Source organism: Falco biarmicus, chromosome 5 (genome assembly GCF_023638135.1).
Source record: "Falco biarmicus isolate bFalBia1 chromosome 5, bFalBia1.pri, whole genome shotgun sequence".
NCBI lineage: Eukaryota > Metazoa > Chordata > Aves > Falconiformes > Falconidae > Falco > Falco biarmicus.
The window spans coordinates 67,590,897-67,609,221 of NC_079292.1; the positions used below are offsets into that span (position 1 = coordinate 67,590,897).

Here is an 18,325-nt window from a genome sequence, read left to right on the forward strand (position 1 = left end):
CCAGGCAGGCAGAGGCAGCTTGCCCTCCCACCGCAGCCTCCCTGCTCTGCCGAGAGGCTGGGAAACCACAGGGAACCAACCAAGGACATGGGCTGAAGCCAAGGAGTCAGATTCTGCTGGTGAAGCTGTGGAGATGCCCAGCCCTTACCTGCAGGCACTGCACTGCTGCTGTCCTCGCTTGCTGTCTGGGCTGGCTCAGAGAGGGCTGTGGGCTGGGGCAGGGGCGGTGGTGGCGGCACAGTGGTTGGCATAACAGGAGGCGGTGGTGGAGGTGGTGGTGGAGGAGGGGGCAGTAGCTCAGCATCTTGAAGGTCTGAAAGATGAAAGAAGTTGCATCTGAAGAGTCCCAGAGGACAGCACACCGACAGCTTCAGCTCAGAGCTCCGCATGCCGCAGTGGCAACAGATCAGAGTCCTCAGCACACACCGTGCAGCAGAGCACTCCCACCCTGTGCAGCATCTCTTAACAGCAGGCAGGGCCAAGGCAGTTTGAGACTCCCCTACTCTGCCCTCCTCAGCTGCATCCCACTTGCACAAGGGCATCCCACCAGGCTGCCACGAGGCCAGTTCCCGCACAGCACGCTCTCTCACCCCTAGCCATGCAGAAGGTGAGGGATGTAAGGGGCCCAGGAAGTCTGGCCAGTTCTTGAGCAGGTTGCAGCTTTGACTTGGGCCCAAGCACAAGCCAGAGGTATCTCCAACATCCATCACAAAATCTCTGCCAAGGGACTTTCTGCCTTGTCTCCATCTTCTAGCAAGCCCTGCCTTCCTCTTTCACAGTGTCCTGGGATCAGGAATTGGAAATACCTGGTTGCAAAGGCTCCGCCAACTCAGTGTTGAAAGTGGGCAGCTCTGGAATAGCACTGCTAGGGGCAGACGGTGCGATGCCGGGGCCCAGATCAGCACTGTACATGAGATCTGCGGCAATGCCAGGTAGGTCTGGCAGGTAGGATGGCACATCAATCTCGGGGACCTGGCCCAGATCTGGCACGTAGAAGTAATTTTCAGCTACCTAAAAGAAACCCAAACCAAAAAGATAAGGCAGTGACTATGCACTTGCTTTCCCTTGCGGCAAACAGGGGCTGTGCAGGCAACAGCCTGGGTGGCAGTCACAGCTCGGCTTGTGTACCTTGGCACAGTGGCTGCTCATCAGCTAGCCCTAAAACTGTGCTCTTGTCCTGTGGCAGCTTCTCATATGCAGAGGCCATCTCCTGCAGGCCAGGCTCAGAAAAGGCAGGCTGCAGAAGGAGGAAGAGCTGCAGGACTCGTTCTCATTTCTTGCAGGTGGACTCTCTTCTCCTGAACATCTCATGCAACCACCTTTTAGAGCCTACATAAGCCTGCCCCTTCTCCTCCAGAAAAGAATGGTGCCTGAACAGTTTCTGAGATTAAGATGCAGGAGAAGCACAAGCAAGTAGTTACGGAGGTTTGGTTTTGTGTTTAACACACTGGCAAAACAGTACTGAAGGTGCACTGTGAATAAAGGAGTGAGTTTGTTTGCTGTATACCCTGCTATCTTCTCTGGTCCAACAGGATGAGCAAATGGCTTCCAGGCTCCTTTCCCCAGCCCCAAACCACACATTCAACCACGTACCAGCAAAGCTCCAGGTATGGCCTCTAAAAGATGTCGAGTACAAGACCAGCCATGTGCTGGGGCAGATGGGTTGGTGCACTGCCTGCCCCATGCCCACGTTAAGCACAAACCCTTCACTCAGGCTGGCTGGCCCTTCTGTTTGCACCAGCAGGCATGACAGATCAGACCCCCTCCCAGGCACCTTCTAGCAGTGGTACCTCACCCTCAGACTCCTCTTGAGGCTCAGGAGTTAGCACAAGAGGGCTGATCAGGTGATGGAGCCTCCAAACAACTCCTCTACAGCCCTGATGTCAAGCAGCAAGGCGAATCAGTATCACATTTCTCACACCACTCAGCAAATGCTTGAGCAGAAAAACCTGCCAAGCTTGAGGGTTTTGTCTCACCCATCAAACTCACACCGGGACTTCAAGCACAAAACCAGGCAAGGTCCTTCTGATAAGTGAGATGATATTCTACAATCCCATGAGTTGCAGGAGCCTCTCCACCCTACAGGAGCCCTCTCCTCTCAGAACCGAGCGCAATCCTCTGCATCTCACCTGTCGGTCCAGCTGTCCCCTTTTGGTGATGGAAAGAGGAGCATCAAAGAGCTTCTCTTCTGTCTCTGTTTCCAGAGCAACATGGGTTTTGGTCACTGCTCCAGCCAGAGGATCCAGGAAAACATACTTCTTGTACCTAAGGGTAGAGGACGAGTATTTCAGTGATGCCACCTCGAGAGCCAAGGCCAGAAGAAACAGTGTACCCAAGGAGGCCTCGGAGGTGGAGACCTCCTGACTCACAAAAGTGGAACATGTTGGGCTTTGCAGTTTCTGTCTTTTAGCCCCATTTTCCTGCATTTCCTTCCATAACCAGAAGGCAATCAACTCCCCATCCTGCCAGTGCAGCCTCCACATCCATCCTAAAACAAAGCCCCACTGCACTGCCATCATTACCAAGCTCTCCCTACCACCTGGCCTGAAACCGGCCTACAGCCTGCAGCAGGACACCAGTCTTTCCTGGTGACTTGTCACTCAAGGTCCAGGAGGAAAGCAAGTGGAAATAGTCAATGGCTCAGGAGAAGAAAGAAAAGGTTCAGCAGCTGAAAGCTCAAGAAGGGCTTAAAGAAGCTCTTCAATATGAGCAGAAGGAGGAACCAGGAGGCAAAGCCCAACAGGAAAGAGAACTGCATTGAAGAGTGGAGATACTAAAGCAGCGAGATTGGTGAAGTGTTGCTGTGAGGAATCATCAGGAGAAGAGGCGGTATCTAGGCTGGCACATGGGGCAGAGAAGGGCAGAAGTGAAGGCAGCTTTCAAGGCTGGAGAGAAATTAAAGGAGAATGACAGGAAAAACTTAAGTCAGGGAAGGGAAGTGCAAAACTGGGTTGAAAGCAGGTGAGTGGAGGATCAGATGCAGACGAAACAACTCTTCCACACAAGGGAAAGAGTAGGGAGGAAAGGGTTGCTAGCTGGAAGCCAGTGGAGAGGTACCAAACACTGCCCTGTCAGGAGCCTGATATGTAAGACCCCCAGGAATCAGGCAGTTACTGCTGCCCCCAGGGAAGGGAAAGCTCCTCTGAGGAAAAGCAGGGGCAGGCAAGCAGCACAGCACTGCTCCAGCTCTCACAGGTTCTCAGTGGTGTTGAAGAGCAGTAGGGAGCTGAGGGAGCTGATGTTCCTGGGGAGGCTGCCAAGGCCTTCTTCTGCGTCATCCTCCTGGTGAACTTTTGTGCTCACGCACACAGGGAAGTACTTGAGCTTCTCCTGCAAGACAGATAACAGGTGGTAAGACACTAAAACTACAGCTGCTGAGACATCTCTCCCCAGCCACCACAACCGACACTGCTGAATCCACTGCATGGTCTGAGAACCCTACTGCTCCTTCTCCACCTCCCTTTGAGCGAGGAAGCACATAGACAACATTGCAACCCCACACTCAAGGCAAATCTCAGCAGTTCAGACTCAAGGCATTTGCTTTTGGTGCCACAGATGGGTCATATTGAACAGGTGTTGCTGTGGCAAGGATCCACCAAAATAAAACCACCACTCGGGATCTACAGCCAGAGGCAGGGATCAAGCACTGCAGTCTAAAAGGCATTTGTTACAGTGTCTCCAACTACTAGATGTTTTCATGCACGCAGAGTCCCCCAAACATCTCTATTACCTCCCCTCTGCTGCCTTGAGTTGATGTTTTAAGAAATGTGATCCCAGCGGTGGGGTATGCAGGGAAGGCAAAGGAAAAAGAGGTTAGATAAAAACAGAGTGCCTGCACTAGGCAGGAGATCAGGCAGAAGGGAGCGTGCAGGGTGGAACGTGTGCCAGATGGTTTTGCAAAGCCTGAGGGATTTGCAGGAGTTTTCAACTCTAATGAACTGAAATCTCCTCTTTCTTGGTTCTAAAACTTCATGCATAATATATAGAGCTCCCTTTAGAAAAGGACTTATTACATCTGAACTGCTTGACTTTTATAAAGCATGGGAATTGCCATCCCAGATCAGACCAGTGTTTCAGCTAGCGTGACAGTGCCCACTGCCACATCCTCCGGGGAATGAAGCTCAGTGCCCATAACATACTTTGCTGTAGAGGGAGGAAAAGCATCAGCTCCTGGACCCTGAAACAGCCTGAGATGAATAAACTTCCACCCCAGACCTCTCCTCAGCCCCTTCCCAGCTCCTGTTCTTTCTTCACAAACTAGGACAAGCAGCAGTCTGGCAGCTACGAGGTCGTAAGTGTTCATACCAGAAGAAATCAGAGCACTAACCAGGACAGCTTGTCAGGCTAAATAATTGGCCACACTCTTGTGGTTTTCTTCTGTCACCAGAAGATGATCACTGCAAATACCGTCCACAGCTTCCTACTGCCTCACTACTTCCCGCATCCCTGCTCTTATCCCATTCTCTGAGTCCTTCTACCCTCTTTGTACTTATATGGGGGAAATGGAGGCCACCGTTGGTTCAGTTTTAAGACCACATCTCAGCAGCACAAGCAGTTCCTGCTGATTGAAATTTCAGTCCTGGACTTAGTAACCAGAAATCCTGGGAAATGGCTTAGTCACAGCTCAGTTAATCCACTAAGAGTTTGTATGATGCTGTGAGTCTATAAAATGCTCTAAGAAAAGACTTGAGAAGTTTTAATTCCCCCCTCCCCAAATAATACATTCCAACTTGTGAAAAATACACTCAAATAAACATCCTGAATTTTTACAGAACCAAGTAGGCAAAAATATATAAATTGTTTTTTAGAGACTGTAGAAGCAAAGAGTCAAAAATAAAGGTTCTTTTGATCATTAATATTCATTTTCCAATGTTTAATTTTTTAAGCATGAGGGAGTACTGACGTTTTTGCTAGAACTATTCACACACTTAGCCCTCAAGTCATACATATATATTCTTTTAATTCTCTCTTTGTAGATTTCAATTAGCACTGGAAGACTGTGCATCACTTTAAGGGTGTAGTGAGAAACCAACCATTACCTACATTTACTTCTAAGTCTCATCTAAGGCAGTTATAAAAGGACTAAGCATATTACTCTGAAACGTGAGGCTCTACAAAATCCTTCTAATTTAAATGCCACCAAAGTGCTAGTCTTATTCAAGTACCTAGATCTGTTTTGAAATTTAGAACACCTACATACTGTCAATAATATCCTGCAACTGTGAATTCCACAAGTAACATGCCATTGAAAGATTAGTTTTCTTATAGAGACGTTAAGGACTTAAGCCAAAGGTTCCACAGCCTCGACATACTGAAGTCATGGGGGGTGCTTGAATGCTCAAACACCCCAGCCTGGGGTTTGGAACCTGGCAGGATCACACCCCTAAGGATGCTGCATTTCCAGGCATTTTTCTCCCTAAGAGCCTACCGTTAAAAATATATAAATTCACCCTAGCTCTTAAGTTTAATTAAGCACACACTATTACAAAGGGAATTGGCGTGATACACCAGAAACCCCATTCCCCCCATGGCAATGGAGTGCCGAGGCTAGCTCGAAAAGCACTTGAAGATGAGCAAGTGCCAAAAACCTGGTTTGGTCTCCCCATGCCCATGGTGGACTCTGAGGGAGGCAGAACTCACAAGGACACACCAAGTTACTGACATTTTTGAAGACTAATACGGTGACTCCAGCAGCAGACTGTAACTTTTGCTTGGACCTCTTCCCAAGCCCAGGCAGACCCATGTCTCCCACCCTATTTTCCAGCCTCCTGAGGGGCACTTGCAGCACCCAGACACAGCTCCCGCTGCAAAGGCAATGCCCAGCGCCTGAGAAGCCCCACTGCTGGACCCTGCTTAGCTGCTACCAGAGCAACGTGCAAAGCAAGTGGCTTTCCAGGCTTAGCACAAAGACTTCGTTTCCATCAGTCCTTACCTTACCAACATGAACAGTGTCCTCGTACTTGGGGTGTGGAGGGGGAAAGGAAAATTTCCCAGGAGGGAAGCGTTTTTAAATAAACTGCAGAACCACACACATTTCCAACTCAGCTGCTTTCCCCCCAGAGCACAAGCCCTAAACATTGAGTACAGGCTGCCACCACATGCCCTCAAACTGACATGAGCAGAGCTTGCTTTCCTGGTGGGGTGTGCATGTGCGTGTGTGAGTGAAGTTACCAAAGGCCACTTCAACTGCTCCCAGCAAAGAGGCCTTTATTAGAAGTGAAAACAGGCAGTGAGCCTCTGCTGAAAGCCCTGAATAATTGAGGAGGGCATAAATGCAAACATTAGACTTCCCTCTGTCACATTTCATTACTGCAAGACACATCAGGCTCCGTGCTCCGCTATGGCTGAGAAGGGCCTGTCCTTCTGGAACGTGGTCAGAGCTCGGCCGCTCCGAGCCCCACTCAGCACACCAGCTGCTCCTGGTGCCTGCACCAGGGCCCCTCCATTGTCCATCAGCTGACAGCTACCCGCCAGCACAGCAGCGTCCCCCCACGCCACAGAAGAGCTGCAGGAGCTAGTGTCTGTGAGCTTGATCGAGCAAGAGTAACAAGACCACCACATGAGGTAGGGTCAGCAAAGCCAGAGTAAGATCATTAACCTCAAAGGAGGATCGAAAGATGGGTCACAGGAGGGGAAGAACAAATACAAACATCCCCCAGGGCCGGCAGCGAAGTCCCTGTGGTGATGACAGCCTTGGTCACAAAAGGCAGAACGTGGCAATGGTACAGGGACTGTCTGGGAGAGGGAAGTGGTGGCATCACAGGCAGATGGCAGGGGCTGTGGGGAAGGGCACGCAGAGCTTACTGGAGCCAGCAGGCCAGTCAAATGAGCACAGCATTTGCTCTTTGTAGGACATTGCTTTTTACCAGCTCATGCTCTTCTCAGTCCCCTCCCTGTGCAAGGGGCTGTACATTGGCACCAGCCCTTCAGGCTGGAAGAGTATCCTTCCTGTCCACTCACTGCCTGCCTCTGCTCCCCCACCATGCTCTGATGGAATGGGGCCACCAGCCAGACAGCACACCACAGCTGGCCTCCCCTGGCCGGCCAGCAGCAGGTCCCAGGCAGCTCTGCCCTGTGCTACTGCCTGAACTCAAAGGAAGCACGAGCCCTGCTCAGGTTTGCCAGCTGTCCATTCAGCCAGCAATCCTGCTTCCTAGGCCTGCCTGAAATATTCATAACTAACTCACTGCGTGAGGTCTCAACTCCATTAATACTCAGGAAAGTTTAAGATGATAAATTACTCGGTGGCAGCTTTATTCTTGGGCCAAGGCACACAAGGAAAAGGAAGGAAGTCTCTTTAGGGGTGGAGAGCAGGGAAATTGCCAGGTTGATCCCTAACCTAGCCAGGAAAAGCACATCTGCTACTCCTGGCTCAGCGCATACTTTTAAACTTCAAGTGCAGCAGTTCTTCCTCCTCTCCTTCCAGCCCAGGGATGTTTACCCAAATTGTTGGAGAATCCTTTGCTAGCATTTCCTGCCAAACCCACCACTCCTCAGACCGCCTTAAGAAAGCCCCTCTCTGCCACTAAATCCACAGGCTAAAAGGGAACTCAGTACTTCAGGACCTCCTTCAACACCACCAGCTGCAGACTTCTGTGCTATGGGTACACACGGAAGCCCCAGCTGTGCTGGGTGCTGAGAGATTCAGCCCCTCCGAAGGGCCTGCAACCTACAATAGCTGAATGCAAGGCAAAGGAGAAGCAAAGTGCAAATGAAGATGTAAAAAACCAAAATCATCTTTCTTCACCTAGATGTAAAACTTCGCTGGGAACCAGGGAGAGATAATACCTAAGCGTGATGCTTTCCTGGGACAAAAAAAATGCTCTAATGACTCCTTTTTCTAATGACACACTCACAGGCACTTTTACCTTTCTCTTCTCATCATCACTTATATTACAGCCTTCAGAAACTATTCTTCAAACAGTTATGACCCTGATCCCAGCTGCCTTGCTACGCATAGCTGAAGCCTAAAGCCCAGCCAGCAGCACCCACAGCAGCATTTCAGGAAATGAAACTACTCTGGAGAGTTGGCAGCCACCACCCAGAGCACTCAGCCACCCTGACATGGCCCTCCCAAACTGGTGGCTCCGCAAGCTTCCCAGCCTGATCTCACATACCCCCACCCACAGGCCAAGCTGAAAAGATTTTCTGCTCCCAGCCTATATCCTAAGCCCTGGTCTACTTCACCAAAGAGATGAACAGCCTCCTGGCTTCTCTTTGCTTGTTCATCTCAAGGTCTGTTCTCCTCCTCCTTACCTGCAGAGCTTTTTCATCCAGCATTCGGTGTTTGCTCTGAATCTTGTGCCTTGGCCATTTCTGTTTAGCTGGGTCTTCTGCACCAGCAAAAATTGAACTGTACTCCTGTAGCCGTTCAGGGGCCGGATACTTGGCACTGGAAAATACCTGTGGACAAACAAGGAGGGTCTAAAAAATCCCAACAACTAGGCGATCCTACAATAGAGAAATACATGGAGTAGAGTAAGCACACAATCTGTGCTGCCAGTGGGAATGGACAGCCTTGGAGTCAACAGGCTCCTAAGGGCTATCTGCACAGACTCAGCCACGCGTGGGCTGTCACTTCTCAAACGGGAAACGCCAGAGCTTCTCTCTGTGTGTAAGTACTAGGAGATCATTGTCAAAAAGGCTTCCACTGGCAGGAAGGGAGTTGGCAATAATGTATAAAATGGAGCAAGAATGGGGAAAGAAGGATTTTCACCAGTTTTACGTGGCTCAATGGGATTAAGATGCACTAAGCGGAGGCTCTCTAGCAGCAGCTTTCAAATAGCCAAAGTGTCTATGAGTCTGAAGTGTGAGGGTGTGGGGCTTCGCTCAGCGCATGCCCTTTTTCTTTCTCAGAAAGCAGCTGGGCCAGTGACCTATACAGGCCTCATAAGGCCTGGAGCAGTGTGGGTCATGGGTCTAGAAATCATCAGTTGGCTGAGCCAGGAAGGGGATTCTTATCACAACCCTGCTCAGCTGCAGGGCATGGAGAGGTGAGTGTGCAGCAGCCACAGCAGCCAAGCACCTGCTCTTCTCCAGAGCTCACAGCAGGAGTAAAGAGAGAAGGCAGAAGAAAGAAGGGAGGCCGTGCAGCCTTCACTGAAGTCACTACCTTAATAGCCTTCTTGCTGCCCTTTATCTTCTCAATCTTCGCTTGGGCGAGTGTGACTCTCTCACTGATCGCCTGAAGCTGTGCCCGGCTGGCCTCCACCCGCTGAGAGATCCTAGGAGGCAAGCACCTTTCTAAAAATGAAGAATACAGAGCCAGAGATTTTTTGGCAACAGCCAGTGCCCAGGCCCTCAGGGAAGGATGTGAATCTCAGTGGATTGGATTGTTCCACAGGGCAGAATAGCGCTGGTTCAAATATGCTTGTCTTGGTCCCATTGAGAGCTTTATGTACTCCAACATGAAGGTAGATCTAGTCCACGACTCGCAGCACAACATTCCTGCAGCAGTTTGAGGCACAGTGCAGAAAGATGGAGAGCTGCAGCATTTTTCACACCAGACTACCACAAACCCTATGCCTCTCTGCAGGTACTGCTGACAAGAAAGCCACAGCCAGTTATCAACTGCCAACATATTTTTAATAAAAATGACTTGTTACAAATGAAAGGCAACACATTCTAGTGAGCAGAGCTCAGGACTCATGAGGCTTATCCTGTCCTCTACTATACAAGCAGTTTGTTGCACAACTTCTTCCATTTGCTTCACAGCTTTGTGATTTGGTTTCCGTATCAGTTAAACAACATTAGGTCCTCATTTGGTGCAATAAAGCACGCTAACCTGCGTAATTTTTGCATAACTAGATGTGCTGGTTTTGTCTGGGATAAGAGTTAATTTTCTTCGTATTAACTAGTATGGGGCTATGTTTTGGATTTGTGCTGGAAACAGTGTTCATAATACAGAGATGCTGAGCAGTGCCTGTAGAGTCAAGACCTTTTCTGCCTCTCACCCACCCTCCAGCGAGCGGGCTGAGGGGCCACAAGGAGCTGGGAGGGGACACAGCCGGGACAGCTGACCCCAAGTGACCAAAGGGATATTCCACGCCACATGATGTCATGTTCAGCATATAAACTAGAGGGAAAGCTGGCCAGGGGCTGCTGCTCTGGGTCTGGCTGGGCAGCAGTCAGTTGGTGGCGAGCAATTGTTTTTCATTTGCATAACTTGTCCTTCTTGGGGTTTATTTCTCTCTTTTTAAGTTTATTTTCCTTTTCATTACAATGTTTTTTAAATTAATTTAATTTGATTTTATCTCAATTATTGAACAGTCAACCCATGAGTGCTGTCACTTTCACCCTCCCAATTCCTCTTTCTCCCACATCCTGCTGGCACGGGAGTCAGCGAGCAGCTGTGTGGTGCTTAATTGCCACCTGGGGTTAAACCCTGACACTAGATCAGCATCAAAATGCTTTGAGACTGAGTTGAAAAGCCTCTGTGGCAGCAGGGGATAGTGGTCACTGGTTAAGTACCTCTTCGTTCACCACTTAAGACACATTCCTTTCGCACCTTATAGCAGATACGTTGCAGCCAGGGGCATGACTGAAACTGCCAGGACATCACGCACAGTCACTACCATGCTGCAGAAATTGTCACACAGGTTCAACCAGAGGCTAGGAGGGACATCGGGATTGGGCATCAGCTACAGGTAACTATGCAGTCACCTTCTCAGAAGAGACCTTCATCCCCATGCATAACTAGCGGGTTCTCCCTGGCTTCAAGCTCAAAAGCTGAAAATTGTTCTGAATCTTCACTCCTCTGAAGAAGCCAGCAAAGAAAATTTTTATGGCTATGCAACCCATTAGGAGAGAGAGCACTCCACTTCAGCAATGTTTTGTAGTAATGAGTTCCATCGGATCATTTTGTGCCTGTAAAAATCAGTCTCAAGTATTGCCTTTAAATTTCATCAGAAGTCCCTCTTTGTTTTTGAGTAGAGAGTTCCCATGCTTTATTTCCACTCTGTATAACTTCTTTTAGTAACAAATTTGACATCAGCAGTGAACCGTGATTCTCATTCTCAAACTGTACCAAACCCACCTTTTGAAGCATTTTCACTCTGTGCAGCACATTCCCTATTACAGTACAGAAATGGACTCCACTAAAGCCCCCCCTGCATTGTAGGCAGTGAAAAAAACAGCAAGTACAAGCAGCTTATTCACCTGGTATCACTCTGAAAGAACCTCACTTCTTTCTCTGAACAGTTTTAAGTGTTTCTGACACTTGTTTACAGCCGTGCTCCCCTCTTCCTGGAGGCATGAAAATCCTTCCTCATGCAGACAGCAGGAGAGCACACAGCCTGTTTCTGCTTTGTTCTTTCTGGAGTGGGAGATGAGCAAAACTGAACCTCATGAGATTCTCCCTCTCGGAAACATCCTCCATTTCCTCATCCTTTTATTTTAAACACAGACTAACAGCTTGTATTTTGTACCAACACTAAGTACAAATCTGTTCATGATTTCCTTCCCACACCCTCCCCCTGTCTCAGTGGAGTAAGTCCACATCACTTACACACTTGATAGGTTCTCAAAGTAGTTTCTTTTGCTCCTTTCAGTGTGCATTTCCTAGCGCTTGTCTGCAGCAAATTTCATGTGTCGTAGGGCTGTCCCATTGCCTTGTTTTGTTAGAAGTGTGAGACACCTCTGAAAGACCTATGTCTTCTCTAACTGGTCTCCCCAGCAAATTTTCCCACCTCACAGTTCACCTCTTTTCCAGATGTTTCATAATTGTATTGATGGACACTATTTCCAGTACTGCTCCTGGGGGCATCTGACTATTTTCACTTCCTTCAAAGCTGAAAAAATTGGTCATTTATTTCTGCTTGGCCACTCTCCCTCAAATCAATGATGCAATTTTCCCTCTCACCTGTGAGCAGACCGCTCTCCTAGAAGAACTCAACAAAGCCTTCCTGAAGCTCCAAATAAAAGCAAGGTATCGACTGCCTTTTAGATAGCACCCTGCTGACTTCCAGACACAATTCTCAGGGGCTGACAAGGCACATGTTTCTCTCCCAGAAGGAAATGTTAAGTTGTGCAAGCTCAGTCCTGGAAACCAGGAACCATTGTCCTCCCTTTCCATGGATGTGAGTGGGTCAAGTGAGGCAGTCAAATGCTTCCCTCACTGCCCCACGTTATCCCCAGTGCTTCACCAGGTATCAACTTCTTCCTCTCCGCTCCCACACTCACTCTTTTGCTAGCTATGAAGCAGCAAAGGAGCTTTTGAGGAATCCCAATTATCCTTACCTTTCACCCTTAACGACTTCCACATTTAACATCCATCCTCTAAGACACTCAGTTTAGGAAAGGAAGGGTGCCACAGCTCCCTTTACACCCTCACCAAACACAGGTAGTGCATGGGCTATTACAAAGCGCTTCTTGGTGCTAAGTATTAACAGCTAAGTATTAACAACACCAGAGGAAGAACAGAAAGCAAAGCACCTCTCAGCCTACCGTGCTGTACACATCTACATCTCTCTCATTTAAGGTTTGCTGGAACCTCTTCTAAAAGAGAAGCGTCCCTAAAAACAGAACATGACTGGCAATTACTGTGTCCTAGCTGCAACAGTAATGGTGCATCCAGAAGGGAACGAGGGAAGACTTCTACAGCTTGATCCATCCCTACTGCCCACCAAATATAACTGGGCAATTACATTCACCCATAAAAGGACAGTATCTGGCAGATGGCCTGCTCCCAGCACAAGCTGGGGAAGCTGTCCAGTGCCAGCTTGGGTGTTTCAAACCATGACGGCATCTGCTCTGAGGCACCCTGTACTTTCCCATGATCCCCTAACTCTAGGATTTGACAGGCCAAATCCCACTGACCTTAGGAGATCTGCCAAAAACCTTCACCTGAGGCGGTGTAGATGCAGACCTGCAACACAGAAGGAATACACACCAGTCTACAGAATTAATTCATTTGTTGCTGAGCAAGATAACGATGGAAAAAAATATTAAACTCCCTCAATCCAACTAATCCAAATTCCATCACATGTACAGGCTCCTAGAAGTGCATGACTGTTATGCCCGTACAGTTCAAGATACGGTTGCATATGTTAGTCAAAAAAGACAATATACCATATCGATACTGGAAAATTACATGGTAAACCCCCCTCCCCCCATGTTCAATTAACTCAAACAACTAGTATTTCTACTGCTGTGAAAACTGGACTTACCCCATGGATTCAACTGGTGTTTGTAAAGAAAGGAAACAGGAAGGGATAGAGAGGGTTGCTGCCAAGGGTTTCAAGGGCAAAGTGTTTGAAGCAAGGTGGCATTCAGACCTCAATATTCATTTGAGGAGGAGCGTGTTACTGAGTGGTGTTTGTTTGAAAGGCAACTGCAATCAGAACAGGAGGGGTAAGTGTTAATAAAATTACCCATTACTGCCCCTCAGAACCCTGCGCTCAGCCAGCCAAAACCACCATCAGCATCTGAACCTACCCTGTGCTTATCCTATTAGTCATTTCTGTGTTATTTTGCTCTTGGTGCTCTTTTCTGCTTCAGAAACCCCTTCAGTTAGATCCAATGTGACTTTAGAGTTGCAAAGAAGCAGGAGATGTACAGCAACAGCCTCTCCCTTTGGGCAGGATGCAAGCTTTGGGACAAGTGAAAAGGGAGCCTGCTGAAGAAAGGAGAATACATCACCTGCTTTCAAATCCTGAGCACTGAGCCAAACCAACCTTCCCCTCCCAATGCTTTTCTTTGGGGAAGGAATACATGTGGCAGATTAAATCTGTCTAGTGGATTATCTCTTAATCCATACAGATTTTTATTTTTGATCTAAGCAGATATTAAAGCCAATCTTTCTGCTGCTTTGATTCAAGCTTTCACTTTCTCTTGTCCCTCTGAAATCTTTTTGCAGTTAAACCCCCTGCACCTTACACCCAATGTAGATCTTGTTTCTCCTTTCTCATAAAGCCCTCATCCTGCCGGATGAGAGACAACCTTCCAGAGAGAGGCAATTCTCTCCAACACCCACAGCAGGTCCCAGGAATACTTCTTCCCACCTCACTGCCTCCTTCACTAGCCCCGTATCCTCTGTCCCATTTGCAGCCACAGAGTGCAGATCACATTATTTCCTTATAACTCCTTTGATAACACTCACATTCAGGCAGCTACTGAAAGATCTCTTCTGCTGCATCTCTGTCTGCTTAAGGGGTAAATATAACTGCTCTCTTACTCACACAGGAAAAATATTTGAGGCATTACGAATCCAGGACAATGGACACTGCCTCTCAGTTCTCAGCAGTGGCAATACTACTGTATTTCTACGAGGGTCTCCAAGCACTCCACAGTGCCAAAAAAGAATTGTGATTTTTGTAATTTATATTTGCTAGGTATCAGACAGCATCAGAAAAAAAAAAAGTTTAAAATCCGAGCAGGTTTAAAGACAGGCTGACATTCCCAGAAAGCTAGCGTAGCATGATAGAACTGAGCTAGAAGGAAGCATCACAGCAGCAGGAGACCCTTTGCTGTCTATGTTGACGGTACACAACACCCCAAAGTGACAGGGATGACAAAATTCGGGAAGTGGGACAGAGAAGAGGCAAGCTCCCCACCAAGGTGAAGAAGAAAGGCGAGGAAGCAGAGGCTGGGAGCAAACATCTCTAGAATACCAAAGAACTTCAATTTCATGTCTGAAGTACAAAAGTAAGCAATCAACCAAGAAGAAAGAACATTATGGAGCAGAATGAAAAATGAAGTTGCACAGGAGAATAAGGCAGCCAAAGTATTAAATTACTTTTTCCTTAAATGAGGACTGTATACACCACAGCAAGTCAGGCTTCTGGTCTCCTCCCAGCTCAAGCTCCAGTCCTGAGAGATAGGGGGGGATGCTTGGCATTGTTGTTCTAAACTTCAGGGTACGTACAGTAAATTTGTTCTGTAAACCCTTGGCTTTTTGCCTAAAAGTCAAGTTGCTTTTTTCAATAAAGCATGCTTTTATTAAATTCCTCCCTTACTGCAGAAGGCATGAATTAGAAGGGATGGAGTTTATGGTTTTGTATTTTATTACGTCCCCAGACTCTCCAAGTGGCTGGTGCTGGAGCAGGTTAACAAGAGAAGACAACAGTGCTGGCTGCCATTCATCTTTCCACAGCACCAGTGCCAAAACCAGCATGATACCATTACTCATGAATGATACCACTAAACCTCTAGGACATGTTTCAGTGGCTTTCCAAAAGTGAGAGAACCACTGCTGAGGTGAGAAGAGACTACTTCCCAGGGGAGGGGAGACAACATCCCATGATGAAAGCAGCAGCAGAAGGTGATGCTGGGAGAGCTAAATGTCCACCTTTCTCCTCAGGCTACTGAGGCCCTTCCTCACCCACTTCCTTCCTGAGACCCAGAGACACATCACTGTTCTCTTCTACTTGTATGCTGCGGAGAAAAGAAAATCTCAATTTCAAGTTTTAATTTGTCCAAGAATCATGAAAAAAGACCATGGGCTTTTATGGCTCCTCAGGCTGCTGAAGTGATGGGGAAACATCAATGCATTGCCCCTGGTACCCATAACTCAAGGCTTTGATGCACGATCCACTAGACTGAAGCAGGCCTAGAGAGCTAGGCTAGAATATCTAAGCATGTTCTGGCTGGCTAACAAAGAATAATGTTTTATGAGGCATTAGAGTGTGCTTTACAAACAGCCTCACCGCATGTGGATGTTCCTACACACTGCAGTGGGCCAGCTCAGAATCCATGCAGCAATGACCAGCACAGTCAAAAACAGACTGTGAGAAGCCCAAGCCCCACTTGCCCCCCTCCCATGCAGTGTCTCTGCCCCAGCAGCTGGCAACATAGCAGGATCAAGATGGAGAGAGCAAAAGGAAAGGCTGCTAAGACATTGCGGTTTACAGTGAACCAGGGAAGCACTCAAAGCCAGTTCACCAAGCGAATTCACCTCAGAAGTTTGCAAGGCAAAAAGCAAAAAGGCATGCTTTCATAAAAAGCCAAATACTTTTTAAAAGTATTTTAACCACTCAAAGAAAGATCAACTTGTTTGCTTTCTGCTCTTCTCTCTCCATATTTAAACAGTTTTAAAAGTCTTACTTCATGTCTGAGTAAGTGTAATCAGAAACTGTCATCATACACCATCTCTGACAGAAAGAAATCCCAAGTGAGACAGTGTAATCAACGTTCCTTCCTCCATTAAGGGTTTGGGTATTATACTAATTAATGTTTATCACACTTTGATTGCTCCTCGAGCCTGATTTGCAGGTGTTTCAGCATTCACATATTGCCCCGCTCCTGTGATGCTGAATGGCTTTGCAGATTAGAGGGTGATCAAGGTTGCCAGGTTATCCTCAGCAGGATCTGGCATACATCACTCTCCACAGGTCATGTTCTCACACAAAAATAATTTCGTTTTGATTTTTAATCTCTCATTTCACAAGGTGCTCTTGCTACTGTGAATTAAGTTTATGTAAAACTGGAAACTTAGAATTTTGACCTATCATCACAGCAACCTCCTCCCTCTTCCCTTGTAGCTTGTTCTCCTCCCCAAAAAAGCAGCTTATCTTTTTTATTTTTTCTCCCCGCCCATGAAAAAAAAAAAAAAAAAAAAAAAAGGTCACAAATAAGTTCTTCTTTAACCTTCCAACCTTTTTACTTGCCTCCCACCACTGACTGATCTGAAAGCAGACACGCTTTACTTTTTTTAGAAGAAATATCTACTACTAAGTGAAAGGTCTCTATATACTAAGTAGAAAGTCTGTTTGCAAATAAATTACACTATTAGCTCTTCTATTTAAACTATACAGGCTACTTTTGATCAAACTACTTCTCCATTAATAGTGTTAAGATATATAAACACAACAGTTCTACACCATCACGGTGACAACTTTTGAGAAGGATGCTCTAAAAGAAGTCATGGGAAAAAACTGGTTCTTCTACCAGTACTGCTAGAGTTTTGTCAGTGACCTTTTGAGCTCCTTTGCTGGCAGTGTTGGGGCAGATAATGACCACCACCACGGAACTGCTACCCAGAGCAGCAGCCACAGGAACAGTCTCAAGATCTTAGGCAGCAGATGCTGTAAGTATAAAATCGTAGAATCACAGAATAGTTTGGGTTGAAATGGACCTTTCAAAGGTTGTCTAGTCCAACCCCCCTGCAATAAGCAGGGACATCTTCAACTAGATCAGGTTGCTCAGAGCCCCATCCAACCTGACCTTGAATGTTTCCAGGGATGGGGCATCTGCTACCGCTCTGGGCAACCTGTTTCAGTGTTTCACCACCCTCACTGTAAAAAATGGCTTCCTTATATCTAGCCTAAATCTACCCTCTCATAGTTTAAAACCACTGCCCCTTGTTCCATCACAACAGGCCATACTAAAATGTTTGTCCCCATCTTTCCTACAAGCCCCCTTCAAGTACTGAAAGGTTGCAATAAGGTCTCCCAGGAGCCTTCTCTTCTGCAGGCTGAACAACCCCCCCTGTTTCAGCCTTTCCTCATAGGAGAGGTGTTGTAGTAACTAATACTAATAATGTAACTAGTAAAAGTTACTAGTAACGTACTAGTAACTGGTTTGTTATCTATAGAGTCTTCACTCATCCTTACAGAATTCTCACAAGTATTTACTCACTGAAGCTCAATCTTCTGTAGTAATAGCCAGCCTTAAGTGGTTGTGTTTTGGGTTTTTTTAAATCATTTTTGAAAAGAAGGCAATCCTATTTGGACAGAATTTTACAAGACTGTCAGAAGTAAATTTTCTTTCCATGTTGCTTGAAGCTATGGATCTCATTTGGCAGATAGCTTGAGAAGGTGTTTTGGCACCCTGTAACCTTACATTAATCAACTCTGTACACAAACATTAGGTTTCTCTTTCTCCCATCAAAACTCCTTTCTTAGAATAGCCAAAGATCTTCCTCCCTGTCCACACTGAACAGAAAATGTGTATTACTACACAGAATCACAGGTAACATAAGCAGTGGAGGTGACCCTGTGGTGAACTATATCTGGGGGCAAGGAGAGCTAATGCCTTTAAAAAGGTCTCAGATTCCTCTGGATCACCGAGTGTAGAAGAAACTCCCCCTTAGCCTTCATTTGGGCACTGTGTCTGATTCTACACAAACAACGCTTCTGTTATACAACTCACCCTTAATCAACATTACACTCTGCGTTTCCTATCAGCAGTAGTCACAGGAGACAGATCAGCCTGGATTTAAATGTCTGATCTGTGCCTTCTCCCAGCTGGGGTTACAAAACAAATGCATAAGCCACCAGCTTATGTTTCTTCTGAGCTTCACCTGAAGGCAGCAACAGCAGGAGACTAGCACTGACACGGAGCCTCCCCTGCCCTTTTAGCCTGTGCCTCACTTGAGCCAAAGATGCCT

The 18,325-nt window shown here is 47.2% G+C and overlaps 1 protein-coding gene across 9 annotated transcripts in view; it reads right to left on the minus strand.

The window, feature by feature from the left end:
* WASHC1 (WASH complex subunit 1) overlaps positions 1 to 18,325 on the minus strand; it is a 46,769-nt gene that overhangs the window by 2,421 nt on the left and 26,023 nt on the right. For 5 of the 9 annotated variants that reach the window (XM_056341147.1, XM_056341144.1, XM_056341145.1 and 2 more), the window contains 6 exons: positions 9,113 to 9,224; positions 8,257 to 8,403; positions 3,194 to 3,330; positions 2,130 to 2,265; positions 807 to 1,011; positions 149 to 313 (listed from right to left, as the gene is read on the minus strand). In XM_056341147.1, coding sequence (XP_056197122.1) covers positions 149 to 313; positions 807 to 1,011; positions 2,130 to 2,265; positions 3,194 to 3,330; positions 8,257 to 8,403; positions 9,113 to 9,224 — 902 coding nt within the window. Of the gene's footprint in view, positions 1 to 148; positions 314 to 806; positions 1,012 to 2,129; positions 2,266 to 3,193; positions 3,331 to 8,256; positions 8,404 to 9,112; positions 9,244 to 18,325 lie in introns of all 9 variants that reach the window. The other 4 variants (XM_056341152.1, XM_056341148.1, XM_056341150.1 and 1 more) reach the window with 1 other exon arrangement.